The sequence below is a fragment of the Geotrypetes seraphini genome, chromosome 1 (genome assembly GCF_902459505.1).
Source record: "Geotrypetes seraphini chromosome 1, aGeoSer1.1, whole genome shotgun sequence".
Classification (NCBI taxonomy): domain Eukaryota; kingdom Metazoa; phylum Chordata; class Amphibia; order Gymnophiona; family Dermophiidae; genus Geotrypetes; species Geotrypetes seraphini.
This window is the reverse complement of record NC_047084.1, coordinates 120,363,326-120,377,453: the sequence shown is the minus strand read 5'-3', so window position 1 is coordinate 120,377,453 and position 14,128 is coordinate 120,363,326. Positions and strand designations below refer to the sequence as shown.

Genomic DNA, 14,128 nt, shown 5'->3' with positions numbered 1-14,128 from the left:
GAGGAGATGCCCTGACTCCTAGGGGAGTCTGAGGGCCTGCGAGCACCCTGCTCTGGATACCATCCTGGGTGCCCATCCAGTACAGAGCACATGTGTGTCCCTTCTGGGAGAAGGGGAAATGATTACCACAAGCCTCACTTTCTGCTGTTCTGATTGGCTGTAGAGGTGTGTGGGGTGGAGCTTGTAGTGCTTAAAGCTATGTCTGTGGTGGGGGGTGGTGCTTTCTTTTTCTTCCCACCTGGGGGGCTTTGTAGGTGAGTCAAAGCACAAGGGCGTCTTTTCTGGGGAGGGAGCTTTCTGTTCCTACTGTGATGAGAATGAAGCTTGTTCCTGGGCTGACTAGTGTGGGAGTCTGATTTCAGCCTCCAGCCAGTATTAATAGTACTTGTGTTGTGCCAAACAGTTCACAGGGTGTATTAATCTCCCAGCATGTTCCTGCATTTTGTTCTGGGGCTGCTCTAGCTCCCCCTACTGGTGGTGGAATACTCCTTCTATACTAGAAAACTTGAGCTGGGTTTTAAGTCTTAGACCTTTGTTGTCTTTTCTTTTAGTAATTTTTTTAAATATTAAATACAGGAACAAACTATTAGTATATTAGAAGAAACAAGTAACAAGAAGTAAATCTGCCATGAAACATTGGTTCAATGTGGCTGAACAGACTTATTTAATGCCAAAGTATTTAGCGTCACAATTTCTAAACAGATCTTTACCCCATTTATCAAAACTTGGGGCTCTTCTGGACTTAGCCTGTTAAACTTAATTCACAGACTAAGTCCAGAGGAGCCCCAAGTTTTGATAAATAGGGTAAAGATCTGCTTAAAAGTTGCTGTTACCTCTTACTTATGGTTAAGCCAAAGCTGGCCCACCAATTGTTCACGGTTATACTGATAGTCTGATAAAACAGCTAAAGCCAGCATAATGTTGAAGACTTTGGCAGAATTTTCTGGAATGTGAAGGTCAGCTTTTGTAGAGCATGACATCTTATGGGCAGTTTGCATATGTGTAACACTGGTCTTGCAATGTTCTGGGTGTTGGCTAAGCCCTTTGGGTAGGGCACCCTGGCCAGAAAACTACAAAATAAGACAGTTGTTGAGCTAGGTGTAAGTTGGGGCTAGTCTAATCCTGATAGGCCGAAGGGCCCTTCCCCCCTTCCCCTGGGTCTTTCTTTCAGACTCTCTTCACCAGGAGTCAAGGCAGGTAAAATTTACTGAGGTTCGACTGTAGGAATTCAGCTATTTACAGAAGTCACTTTCCAAATATTCTTTAAACATAATGCAAGATTTGGGCCTGGTTGGCTTCAAGTTTAACTCCCGCTTCTGCCAGTGAACTGCTCTGGATCCCACTCTCACTTCTCAGCCCAGGGCCACTTTACCCCCCCCACTCCCCCCTCTTCCCCCAAGCCAAGCTGATATTCTCTTTTCTGTCATGGCCTTGCTTATTAGCAGAAACTAGTGCAATGCTCAGAGCTCTGAGTCTGTCCTCTCCTGGCAACAGAAGGAAACAAATAAGGTCATGTCCAGAAGATCTTGATAGTGATTCTGGCATCTTGACTGCTGGATAAAGTCCTAGAGTGAGTGAGGCTCCCTTGCACCCACTCCGCCCCTGCCTGGAGTGTCTTTCCACCAGAGAGAGGCTTTCCTTTCCTCTATTCATCTGCCCTCCTGCAGGGAACATTGAGCCAACAATCCCAGAGGTCACTTCCTTGGCCTTCGTTCTCTGGGCAACTACTTTCTAAAAACACCCCAACGCCTCAGGCCGGGTCCTCCCAGCTCCATCCAATTGGGCAGTTCTAATATCATTCACTATCCTAGTGACCCCACCCCCACCCCAAGAGAACCTCCCACCTGCTGCTCTGCAGCAGAGGGTTTCTCCTTGGGAGTGGGGGGGATTCGCACGTATGACCCAGGCTATTCTATCCCATACCAAAGACCAGTATAGCTGCAGGTTAGGACAGAGGAAAGGCATATTTGCCCTGGGCAGGTAGGGATCTCTCCTCAAACACTTACTGAGTGCCACTCTGCAGAGCTCTTTCCCTCCCTCCTCCCCCCCCCCCCCAAAAAAAAAAAAAAAAAAAAATTAGGTGCCAGATAAACTTAATTGTAGAGACACTTTTCTTTGGTAGTGAGTGTGGCAGGATGTGTTAAGGGGGGAGGGGGGTAAGAGGAGAAACATTAGAAGGGCTTATGTGCTGGGCTTGGGGCTGCATTTGCTCAGCCGAACCCTGTCTTTGTGGGCTGTAGTTCCTCATTTCTTCCCTTGAGTTCACATGATTTCTTAATCAGAAGTGCCAGTTTCTTTCAATCACTACCTACAAGGCCGAGAAAACCATTGAAATAGACTAGTAACATAGTAAATGAGAGCAGATAAAAGACCTGAGTGGTCCATCCAGTCTGCCCAGTAGGTTCATGCATTACAAATCCATGATTCAGTTCAATTGTCTTTGTTCATTGATATTTCTGGGTCATGGGCCATAGAAGTCTACCCAATACTGTGCTTAGGTTCCAGCTTCTGGAGTTGCCGTCAAAGCTTACTCCAACTTATCTAGACCATCCCAAGTTACTGGCATTCCAATCAAAGCCCTCCCCAGCCCATCCTAAGCCGAATAGCCATATACAGGACACAAACGGTTCAAGTCTGCCCAGTACCAGCCTTGGCTCTTCAAATTATAGCCTTCATTTTCTGATTAGAGCCTCTTGTGTTCATCCCATGCGCTATTGAATTCCATCACTGTTTTCTTCTCCACAACCTCCCTCGGGAGGGCAGCCACTACCTTCTCCGTGATAAAGAATTTCCTAATATAACTCATAGGTCTACCTCAATTTATGTCCTCTAGGTACAGTAGGTATTTTCCTGTCCTCCCTCCTATTAAACATAGGTTCAGGAGGACCTTGTTTGATGCTTTCTGCTTGTGATGTTTTACTTTAACGATTATTAGATGGTCAGCTCTAGGGAGCAGGGACTGTTCTTACTCATAATAACAATTGGCTTTTAGCATAGATAGAAATGCAAGTTGGCTGCTAGTGCTTCATCCTTTCTCTTTGCAGGAGGTGGGACTAAATCTATACAAGGAGAAACGTCTCTGGTTGTGACACTTAACCTTTGCTTCACCCTGAAAAGGTCAGTGGAGCAGAGGGGGAAGAGCTTGTGTTGCCGCTTGAAGCAACATCTGCAGTCAGGAGGGATTTCTAGTAGTGCTGCCCGATTCACCGATTTGAATCGATTCATTGTCTGAGAAAATCAGACTCGCTGATTCAACGACCAACACCCCCGACTCGCAACATCCCAGTGAGTCCTGACATACCGCTGAGGCCTCCTAAAGCAGCAGCAGGGGTGGTCCTCTGAACGGGCTCCTTCGCGGCCTGTGCTGCCTGGTCCTTCCCTCTGCTGCGTCACTGACATCATCAGTGATTCAGCAGTGGGAAAACCTTGTGGAGCAGGCCTTTCAGAGCGCTGCCGCTGCTGCTTTTGGAGGCCTCAGAGGTATGTCTGGTCTCGCTGTGGGAGGATTGGTGTGGCGCTGCTGCACAAGGGGATGGGAGGGAGGGATGGGGTTGGATGGGAGGAAAAATGCACATGGGAGAAGAGAGGAAGAATTGGGGTGGAGGAGAGTAAGGAAGATATCATGCATATGGTGGAGGGGAGGGAGACATGCATGGAGGAGAGAGGGGGAAATGTTGGATGTAGGGTGGAGATGGTGCATGAGGAGAGAAAGAAATGTTGCACATGATGATAGAGGAAAGGAAGGGAGAGATGCTTCATGGAGGGGAATAGAGAGATTTGACCCAGGGCACACGCCTGGCAGAGAGAGAGATGGTAGCTAGTGGGAAAGAAACAAAAATGGTGGATATGGCAGTGGAAGATAGAAAATTGTATTTTCTATTTTGTGATTCCAGTGTGTCAGATTCGAAATGTGTATCCTGCCAGAGCTGGTGTTGGGTCCTAACTCATACTCACTGTCTAACAGAGAGAGAGAAAGTGTTTTTTGTTTTTGTTTACACCACAGCACCGGTGTGGGGTTGGAGAGGGCAAAGGGAGGTGGTATGGGGTGGGTGGAAAGACTATAAAATAAACCCACCCGATTGGGCGGGAAAAGCAAATCGAATCAAAAATGTTTTCCCTGAATCGGGCAGCACTAATTTCTAGCAGTGATTATGGGTCCAGCAGCTTCCAATCTGCTTGGTGGGGACTTGCTGGACTTCCAAATTCTGCTTTTCAAAGTTAGAGGTTTCTTTCCAGCTGTAGCCAGTTCCTCTGGTCAGACGTGCTTTTCACCTTGCTGAGATTCACTAGGCTGCTGTGACACTTTACTGATGCTTCCTCACTACATAACTATTTAGGAATCGCTAATCTACCCCAGTAGGAGTTCAATGCGATTTACACGCTAAGAAGAGACTGGCCAAATGCTCCTCCTGCTCTGCTTTAGGATTGAATGAACCTTCCATATTTGACCTAGTCCAATGTCTGTACTGCTGTCTGGTGAAGGGTGTCAAATGCTGATAGGTATCTACCCCCTCTCACTGTTCATGTCCACCACACTTCCTTTCTTCTGTGCAGATTGGCCAGTGTCCAGGATGGCAGCCCAGGATCCCAGGTTTGTGAGAGAGCAACGTTTGCATACGGTCAGCAGCTGGAGCACAGACCTAGGATCAGAAAGGTAAAACCATAGCATTGACTTACCCTTCCTCCCCAAACAGAAGCCAAAGATAAAGAACCCCTCAGGGTCCCCATGTGTGGGAGTCAGGCACAAGAACCTACCAGGTACTCGTAGGTAAAAACAGTCCAGGAATTTTAACACCCTCCTTTTCTGTGCAAAAACATGAAAACTTTGTTCTATCTTCATGTACGAAGGATTCCTGAGGATCTCGCCCCTCCCGACATTTTCAGAGGTATGCATGTGCCTATGGGGCACTTATTTCATGCATGCACAGACTAGGGATACTGAGGGAGAGCTTTTGTCACTTCCTCATCCTCATCTGCTGCTCTAAAACTGGGAATATCAAGTACGGTAGTTTTCTCCAAACGTGTCCTGAGGGTTTTAGAATATAAGTACATAAGTATTGCCTCTGCTGGGTCAGACCAGGGGTCCATCGCACCCAGCAGTCCGCTTCCACGGTGGCCCTCCAGGTCCTTGATCTGTAAGTTTCCTCCACCTGAATTGTTTATGCCCTAATCCTGAAGTACCTTGTATAGTACCCCTCTATCTATACCCTGTCATCCCTTTCTCCTTCAAGAAGTCATCCAAGCCCTTTTTGAAACCCATTATTGTACTTTGTCCTATCACCTCTCCTGGAAGCGCATTCCAGGTGTCCACCACCCTCTGAGTGAAGAAGTACTTCCGAGCATTTGTTTTGAATCTGTCTCCTTTCAGTTTTTCTGAATACCCTCTTGTTTTTGATGTCCCCGCTAGCCTGAAGAATCTGTCCCTCTCTACCTTATCTATACCTTTCATGATTTTATAGGTTTCTATCATGTCCCCTCTACGTCTCCATTTTTCCAGGGTGAAGAGCCCCAGCCTCTCCAGCCTTTCGGTATAAGCAAGGTTTTCCATGCCCTTAATCATTTTTGTTGCTCTTCTCTGGACCCTCTCGAGCATCACCATATCCTTCTTAAGGTGTGGCGACCAGTATTGGACGCAGTACTCCAGATGCGGGTGCACCATCGCTCGATACAGCGGCAGGATAACTTCCCTCGTTCTGGTGGTGATGCCTTTTTTGATAATACCCAACATTTTGTTTGCCTTTTTTGAGGCCGCTGCACATTGTGCCGCTGGCTTCATCGTTGTATCCATCAATACCCCCAAGTCTTTTTCAAGGTTGCCTTCCCCCAATACCCTCCCTCCCATCGTATAGCTGTACATCGGGTTCCCTTTCCCTATGTGCAAGCCTTTACATTTCTCTACATTGAAGCTCATCTGCCATCTATTTGCCCACTCACCCAGCTTGTTCAGGTCATGCAAACTCGGGTATATTTGGGGATACTCTGAAACCCTGACGGGCTGCTGATCTAGTAGGTTGGTATTTTGCGAGTCTTATGCAGGAGCCTAAGTAGCCATGTGATGGTGTGCTGCTTTTTGAACATACCGGGACATTCTGACGGTCCATCTAGGCCGGTATCCTGTTTCTCAGTGGCCAACCCAGGTCCCAAGTACCAGAGAGAAACCCAAAGAGTAGCAACGTTCCAGAGCTGAGATTGTGATGTCATAATGCTTCATTCCACCAATGCCTAAGAGCCAACCACAGCAGTGATATCACAATAACTCAATTGTCCTAGACTTGGCTCACATAAGAACATAAAAGTTGCCATACTGGACAGAGTGAAGGTCCATCAAGCCCAGGATCCTGTTTCCAATGGTGGCCAACCCAGGTCCCAAGTACCTGGCTAGTTCCCAAACAGGGGTTGAGGTTGACATCTTTGTGTAGTTCATGAAGGGGGTTAAGCCCTCTGATTTTTTTATGTGTGTGGGGAAGGGTTCAATACATTGCTACAATTATGCATTTTTCTCCAGAGGTTTGTTATTTGGGTGTGATTTTGGATTCCCAATTAACCTTTAAGTTACATCTATAAAATGTGGTATAAAAAACAACTTATTTTGAATTGCAGATGTTGAGTAAATTTTGGATGTATTTATCAGGCTATAATTTTAAGCTAATTCAATCTGTTAGCTGGTTTAGACTATTGTAACATTGGGGATGACATCGTCCCACATGCGTGGGATACAAGTTGTTCAAAATTCCATTATTCGAACTTTGGGATTGGAAAATCTGAATATGTTGGTTCATATTTCATCAAAAGCAACAAATATTTTATATTTTACAAGTAGTGGTGTAAATATTAGAAAATCTAAGAAACAATCAATCAACCACGATCCAATAGAAGAATGATACCACAAAACTGAACTCACGTATACAAGTTATGGTAATGATGGAAAAAAGCCTCATACCCAGAGTATAGCACCATCTAGTGTCAGTATATGGTATTCATATTGCTCCCATAATCACAGGCAAAAAACCACCTTTTAATTTTTAGCTTTCTTATCTTTTTCCTTTTTATAATCATTCAGTTCAGTATCTCTTTTAAATATAGTGTTCACTCAACAATAAATATATCAAAATTTCAATAATAACCAAATTGGTAGCGTTCAGAGGTCGAGAAACACTGTCCACCATGTTGCATTTAATACACAAACTGTCAGCTGCTTCTCCGTGCTTCATATTGGCTGACCATGGAGTACAGAGTGAAGTGTAAGTTGTTGGTTTATTTAAGTATACATCACTTATCACCAAATGTGCCTTCTCAGCCACTGCGCTCTGCTTTACATTAGAATTTAGTTATTCTAACTCAAAAGAAATTAAGATTACAGACTGAGATCTAGAGCTTTTCTGTGTGTGGGACCTGCTGAGTGGAACTGGCAGCCAGAGTATATCAAGCAAGAATGACTTGTGTAAATTTAAAAAGCGTCACCTGTTTTGTAAGATGAAATATGAGGATTGATATTTCTATGTGAATTGGCAATTTCTGATGTTTTTTTTTTTTTGTTAATTTCAATTGTGTATGTTTGGTTGTAATCCGTCTTGTTTAAAGGTGGAATATAAATAGTAAACTATTGCTATTTCCCTTACCCCCCCCCCCCCCTGGTGTGCATGCGCACTAAAGATACCGTGGCTGACGGTGATGCCAAATCCCTGCCAGTCAGTTCCTGAGCCACTCTGCTGCCAATTTCTACATTAAAACAAACAGCCCAGGAGGAGGGGAGTGGCTCGGGAAATGACTGGCAGGGCTTCAGTATCCCCGCCAGCTATTTCAATGGGTACTGCAGTTCTGGAAGAACCTAAGCCCAAAGTGCTCCAGGCTTCAAAGCCAGCCTCCTCCACCCCTCCTGCCCCAGTGACTCTGCCAGTGGGATAAGCATGCATGGACCTGTTAAATGCACGCCTATTTCAAAGTAAACCCAACACCCAGAGGAAGCCTTGAGGGGGTAGGAAGATGAGATGCATGATTACGTAGGGTTTTAGAGGGGCTTCAGATGTAGAAGTTGTAGTTGTGATGCTTTGGGAGCAGGGTTGCACATCTTCCTATAACACAGAAATAATTGCTGTTCACTAACAGGTTGCCTTTGTCTACAGCTTTGTGGATATATCTCCAAGTAAGGATGGTGTGGACAGTCCAACTGTAGCAGGCCATGGACTATGGCAGGGTGTACAAATGAGGATTGGGTCTGATGTTTCCTCGCTGATCCTCATCGGAGGAGAAGACTCTCTGAGCCAGCCAGAAGCAACAGATGAAGAGTCTGAGAGAGCTTCCATCATCCAAGTCAACCCAGCAACTCCAGAAAAGCCTACAACTAGCCCTGAGCCTACACAGGACCGAGGGAGATCCTCTTCTGAGGTGGTGGAGAGCAAAGGGCCTCCTGATCCTGGTATGGGAGGTGCAAACCGAGCTGCTATTTCAGGAGAGCAGGAAACAGCAGGTTCAGAGTTGCTCTCGGAGTCGCTGGTCATTTCTGCAGAATCCACACCAGTGAAGGACCAGGAACAGAGCATCTCCACAGTTACTAGTGACCATCAAGATGAGTGGAGCAGGGAGGCAGTATCTAGGCCAGCACAGCAGAACTTGGCAGAACAGGAACACAGGGTAACGGTCATGATTCTAGGGAGCTTGGAAGGGCAGAAGTGTCCTCTGGATGTCTCAAGTTCAACACTGCAATCTACAAGCAAAGCTGAGCTGGTAGAAACTGATGGTGTCCCAGATGCTGCAGAAAGCATTTCATCTCTCACAGGTAATGCTTACAGAGCTGTATATACTTAGGTGTTTGTGTTATTTGTTCTCTAATTTTGACTTCATTTTGATATAAGGATTTTCTGCATTTTGTGGTCTTGTATTTGGTTGACTGAGGAACGATCTTCTCTGGAGCCTCTTGGGAAGGTTATGTTGATCAGTCTTTCTTTTCTGCCTTTACCTATCAAGGTCTGATTACATTACAAGGGGTTGGGTCAGTTACCCAGGAAGTAACAATGAACAGATTGACACAGACATTCAATAGGGTTGCTAGTACAGGTATAACTATTAATATACAGTTAGGTCATAGTTACAAGTTCAAGTAGGTCATCATTGGCTCATTGTTATGTTCTGGGAATTGCATTAGATAGTTTAGGAATGGGCTTTTACAATTGGCTCCCTCTCTTGGTAAAGAAATGCTTTTAAAAGTTTTCTGAACCTGAGATAGTGGTCACAAGATTGTATTGTAATTGGTGGTTGGTTCTAGCATTTTGCTAATTGATATTGGATGGATAAGGTCATTTGCCTAGTAGACTATTGTTGCATGTTGGAAATTTTAAGTGGAAAAGATTTCTGGTGGAATATCTGTTGGAGGCACCCTGGAGTAGGATGGCCAACTATTTTAGGTAGCCTGGGGAGCTTTGCCTGTCAGGATCTTAAAGGCAATGATGCCTAATTTTAAACCTTGATCTTTGCAGTTATGGGTAGCCAATATAGTTTCATATGGTAGGGCTGTAGGTGTTCAATTTCCATAGTCCGTATATGAGTCTTTCTGCAACAGAGTATACAAACCAGATGGTGTGAATAACATGAAGAAAGATCTGGCGAAGCTTGAAGAATGGTCTGAAATTTGGCAGCTAAAATTTAATGCTAAGAAATGCAAGGTCCATGCATTTGGACTGCAGAAACCCGAGGGAATGGTAGTTTAGGAGGTGAAGAACTTATGTGCACGACAGAAGAGCAGGACTTGGGTGTGATTGTATGTGATCTCAAGATGGCCAAACGGGTTGAAAAGGTGACGGCAAAAGCTAGAAGGATGCTAGGTTGCATAGGGATAGGTATGGCCAGTAGGTAAAAGGAGGTATTGATGCCCCTGTATAAGACTCTGGTGAGACCTCATTTAGAATGTTGTGTACAATTCTGGAAGCCGCTCCTTCAAAAAGATATAAAAAAGGATGAAGTGGTCCAGAGGAAGGCTACTAAAATGGTGTGTGGCCTTCATGATAAGGCGTATGGGGACAGACTTAAAGATTTAAATCTGTATATTTTGAGGGGAGATATGATAGAGACATTTAAATGCCTATGTAATATAAATGTGCATGAGTCAAGTCTCTTCCATTTAAAAGGAAACTCTGCAATGAGAGGGCATACGATGAAGTTATGAACATAAGAATTGCTGCTGCTGGGTCAGAGCAGTGGTCCATCGTCCGCACTCGTGGCGGCCCCTAGGTCAAAGACCAGCCCAACCTGCGTACGTTTTGGTTCAGCAGGAACTTGTCTAACTTTGTCTTGAATCCCTGGAGGGTGTTTTCCCCTATAACAGCCTCCAAAAGAGCATTCCAGTTTTCTACCACTCTCTGGGTGAAGAAGAACTTCCTTACGTTTGTACAGAATCTATCCCCTTTCAACTTTAGAGAGTGCCCTCTCGTTCTCCCTACCTTGGAGAAGGTGAACAACCTGTCTTTATCTACTAAGCCTATTCCCTTCATTATTTTGAATGTTTCGATCATGTCCCCTCTGTCTCCTCTTTTCAAGGGAGAAGAGGCCTAGTTTCTCTAACCTCTCACAGTATGGTAGCTTCTCCAGCCCCTTAACCATTTTAGTCGCTCTTCTCTGGACCCTTTCAAGTAGTATCGTGTCCTTCTTCATGTACGGCGACCAGTGCTGGACGCAGTATTCCAGGTAGGGGTGTACCATGGACCAGTACAGCGGCATGATAACCTTCTCCAATCTGTTTGTGATCCCCTTCTTAATCATTCCTAGCATTCTGTTCGCCCTTATTACCGCTGCCGCTGTGCATTGCGCGGACGGCTTCATCGACTTGTTGACCAATACTCCCAAGTCTCTTTCCTGGGAGGTCTCTCCGAATACCGCATCAGACATCCTGTATTCATGTATAAGATTTTTGATACCGACATACATCACCTTACACTTATCCACGTTAAACTTCATTTGCCATGTCACAGCCCATTTCTCGAGCGTATTTTATGTCCCGTTGCAGGTCTTCACAATCCTTCTGCGTCTTCACTACTCTGAATAGCTTTGTATCATCCGCAAATTTAATCACCTCACTTGTCTTACCGATTTCCATGTCGTTTATAAATATGTTGAAGAGCACGGGTCCAAACACTGAACCCTGTGGCACTCCACTCGTGACGCTTTTCCAGTCCGAGTATTGTCCATTTACCCCCCACTCTCTGTTTCCTATCTACCAACCAGTTTTTTATCCACATGAGTATTTCACTTTATGTTCTTATAGAAAAGCTGAAAGGGGACAATTTTAGAACCAATGCTAGGAAGTTCTTTTTTACACTGATGGTGGTGGACACCTGGAATGCGCTTCCGGAGGTTGTGATAGGACAGAGTACACTACGGGGGTTCAAGGAAGGACTGGATAAATTCCTGAACAATAGGGGGATTGAAGAATACAGATAGAGGTAGAGATAGGTTTTAGACAGAGTATGGATATAAGCATAAAAGGGATTAGAGAAGGATCACATTACAGGTCATGGGCCTGATGGGCCGCCGCGGGTGCGGACTGCTGGGCATGATGGACCTCGGGTCTGACCCAGCGGAGGCAACTTCTTATGTTCTTAATTCCATGGCTCGCAATTTTTTGAAGTAGTCGTTCGAAGTAGTCGAATGACTTCTAAAGATCCAAATATACAATGTCGACCGGGTCACCCTTGTCTATCTGCCTGTTTACTCCCTCGAAGAAGTGCAGCAAGTTCGTCAAGCAAGATCTTCCCTTGCTGAAGCCGTGCTGGCTGGTCCTCATCAGATTGTGTCCATCAAGGTGATCAATGATGCGGTCCTTTATCAGCGCCTCTACCATATTTCCCGGTACTGAGGTCAGACTCGCTGGTCTGTAGTTTCCTGGATCTCCCCTTGAACCTTTCTTGAAGATCAGTGTAACATTCACCACTTTTCAGTCTTCCGGAATACTTCCCAATTTGATCGACAGTTTGGCTATTAGTTGAAGCAGTTCAGCTATAGCCCATTTCAGTTCCTTGATGACCCTCGGATGGATGCCATCCAGTCCCAGGAATTTATCGTTTTTAAGCCTATCAATCTGCCTACATACCTCTTCTAGACTGACCGTCAATCCTGTCAGTTTCCTGTCTTCGTTTCCTGCGTATAGCCTGTCGGCTTCTGGTATATTGTGTATACACTCTTCGGTAAATAGACGCAAAAAATGTGTTCAGTTTGTCAATGATGGCTTTGTCCTCCTTTAGCACTCTCTTTATTCCATGGTCATCCAACAGTCCCACCGCTTCCTTCATGGGTCGTTTCCCCTTAATATATCGAAAGAACGGTTTGAACTTTTTCGCCTCTTTGGCTATTTTTTCCGGTGACGGGATAATCGAGAGCAAGATGCCAGCGCGCCGACAATCCAGCACCGACAATTCGGCAGAAGACAGAAGCACGCGGGGGAAAAAAATATTTTTAAACAGCTCTGACTGGGGGTATGGGGTGGCAACCCCCCCACTTTATTGGTTAGTGTTCGCGCTGCTGATGCGGGGGGTGTGGAGGGTGAAACCCCCCACATTATAGCAAAAACAGAACTTTTTCTGATTTTTTTCATGAAAAGTTCAGTTTTCTCTATAATAGAGGTTTCCAAACCCCCGAACCCCCCTTCAACAGCAGCACAAACACTAACCAATAAAGTGGGGGGTGGCCACCCCAAACCCCCCCGTCGGAGCTCATTAAAAATTACTTTTTCCCCCGCGCGCTTCTGTCTTGCGCCAAATTGTCGGCGCTGGATTGTCAGCACACTGATGTCTTGCGCTCCACTGTCTATGAACCATTTTTCCTCGTAGTCTCTTTTGACCCCTTTCATCAGTTTTTGACCTTTTCCATTTCTTAAACAAAGTCTTCTTGTCTCTGATCGCTTCCTTCACCGCTACAGTGAGCCACGCAGGTTCCTTGTTCTTTTTCCGGGGAGTCTGTCCTCGGTACCGGGAAAGATGGTGGAGTCGCTGATAAAGGACTGCATCATTGATTACTTTGATGGACATGGGCTGATGAGGACCAGTCAGCATGGTTTTAGCAAAGGCAGATAGTGTTTGACGAACTTGATGCACTTCTTTGAGGGAGTAAACAGACATATAGACAAGGGCGACCCAGTCAACATTGTGTATCTGGATTTTCAGAAGGCTTTTGACAAGGTTCCGCATGAACGACTACTTTGGAAAATTGCGAGCCATGGAATCGAGGGTGAAATAATCACGTGGATTAAAAACTGGCTGGATCATAGGAAACAGAGTGGGGGTAAATGGACAATACTCGGACTGGAAGAGCATCACCAGTGGGGTGCCGCAGGGCTCGGTGCTTGGACCCGTGCGCTTCAACATCTTTATAAATGATCTAGACATTGTTACGACGAGTGAGGTGATTAAATTTGTGGACGATATGAAGTTATTCAGAGTAGTGAAGACACAGGGGGATTGCAAAGATCTGCAACATGACATAATCAGGCTCGAGGAATGGGAATCAAGATGGCAGATGAGGTTCAACATGGATAAGTGTAAAGTGATGCATGTAGGTAACAAAAATCTCATGCACAAATACAGGATGTCCGGGGCGGTACTTGGAGAGTACTCCCAGGAAAGAGACTTGGGAGTTCTGATCGACAAGTCGATGAAGCAGTCAACGCAATGTGTCGCGGTGGCAAAAAGGACAAACAGAATGCTAGGAATGATAAAGAAAGGGATCACAAATAGATTGGAGAAGGTTATCATGCTGTTGTACCGGGCCATGAACCACCCTCACCTGGAGTACTGCATCCAGCACTGGTCGACGTACATGAAGCAGGACACGGTACTACTCGAAAGGGTCCAGAGAAGAGCGACTAAGATGGTTAAGGGGCTGGAGAAGCTACCATACTGCGAGAGGTTAGAGAAACTGGGCCTTTTCTCCCTCGAACAGAGGAGATTGAGAGGGGACATGATCAAAACATTCAAGGTACTGAAGGGAATAGACTTAGTAGATAAGGACAGGTTGTTCACCCTCTCCAAGGTAGGGAGAACGAGAGGTCACTCTCTAAAATTGAAAGGGGATAGATTCCGTACGAATGTAAGGAAGTTCTTCTTCACTCAGAGTGGTAGAAAACTGGAACGCTCTTCCGGAGTCT

General features: G+C 45.4%; 1 protein-coding gene across 6 annotated transcripts in view; it reads left to right on the top strand.

The window, feature by feature from the left end:
* The first annotated feature begins 221 nt into the window (after positions 1-221).
* LOC117356989 (long-chain-fatty-acid--CoA ligase ACSBG2-like) overlaps positions 222-14,128 on the top strand; it is a 151,547-nt gene continuing 137,640 nt past the window's right edge. For 2 of the 6 annotated variants that reach the window (XM_033937060.1, XM_033937051.1), the window contains exons 1-4: positions 222-254; positions 3,045-3,117; positions 4,555-4,654; positions 8,124-8,776. In XM_033937060.1, coding sequence (XP_033792951.1) covers positions 4,572-4,654; positions 8,124-8,776 — 736 coding nt within the window. In that variant the 5' untranslated portion in view covers positions 222-254; positions 3,045-3,117; positions 4,555-4,571. Of the gene's footprint in view, positions 255-3,044; positions 3,118-4,554; positions 4,655-8,123; positions 8,777-14,128 lie in introns of those variants that run through there. The other 4 variants (XM_033937088.1, XM_033937042.1, XM_033937097.1 and 1 more) reach the window with 4 other exon arrangements.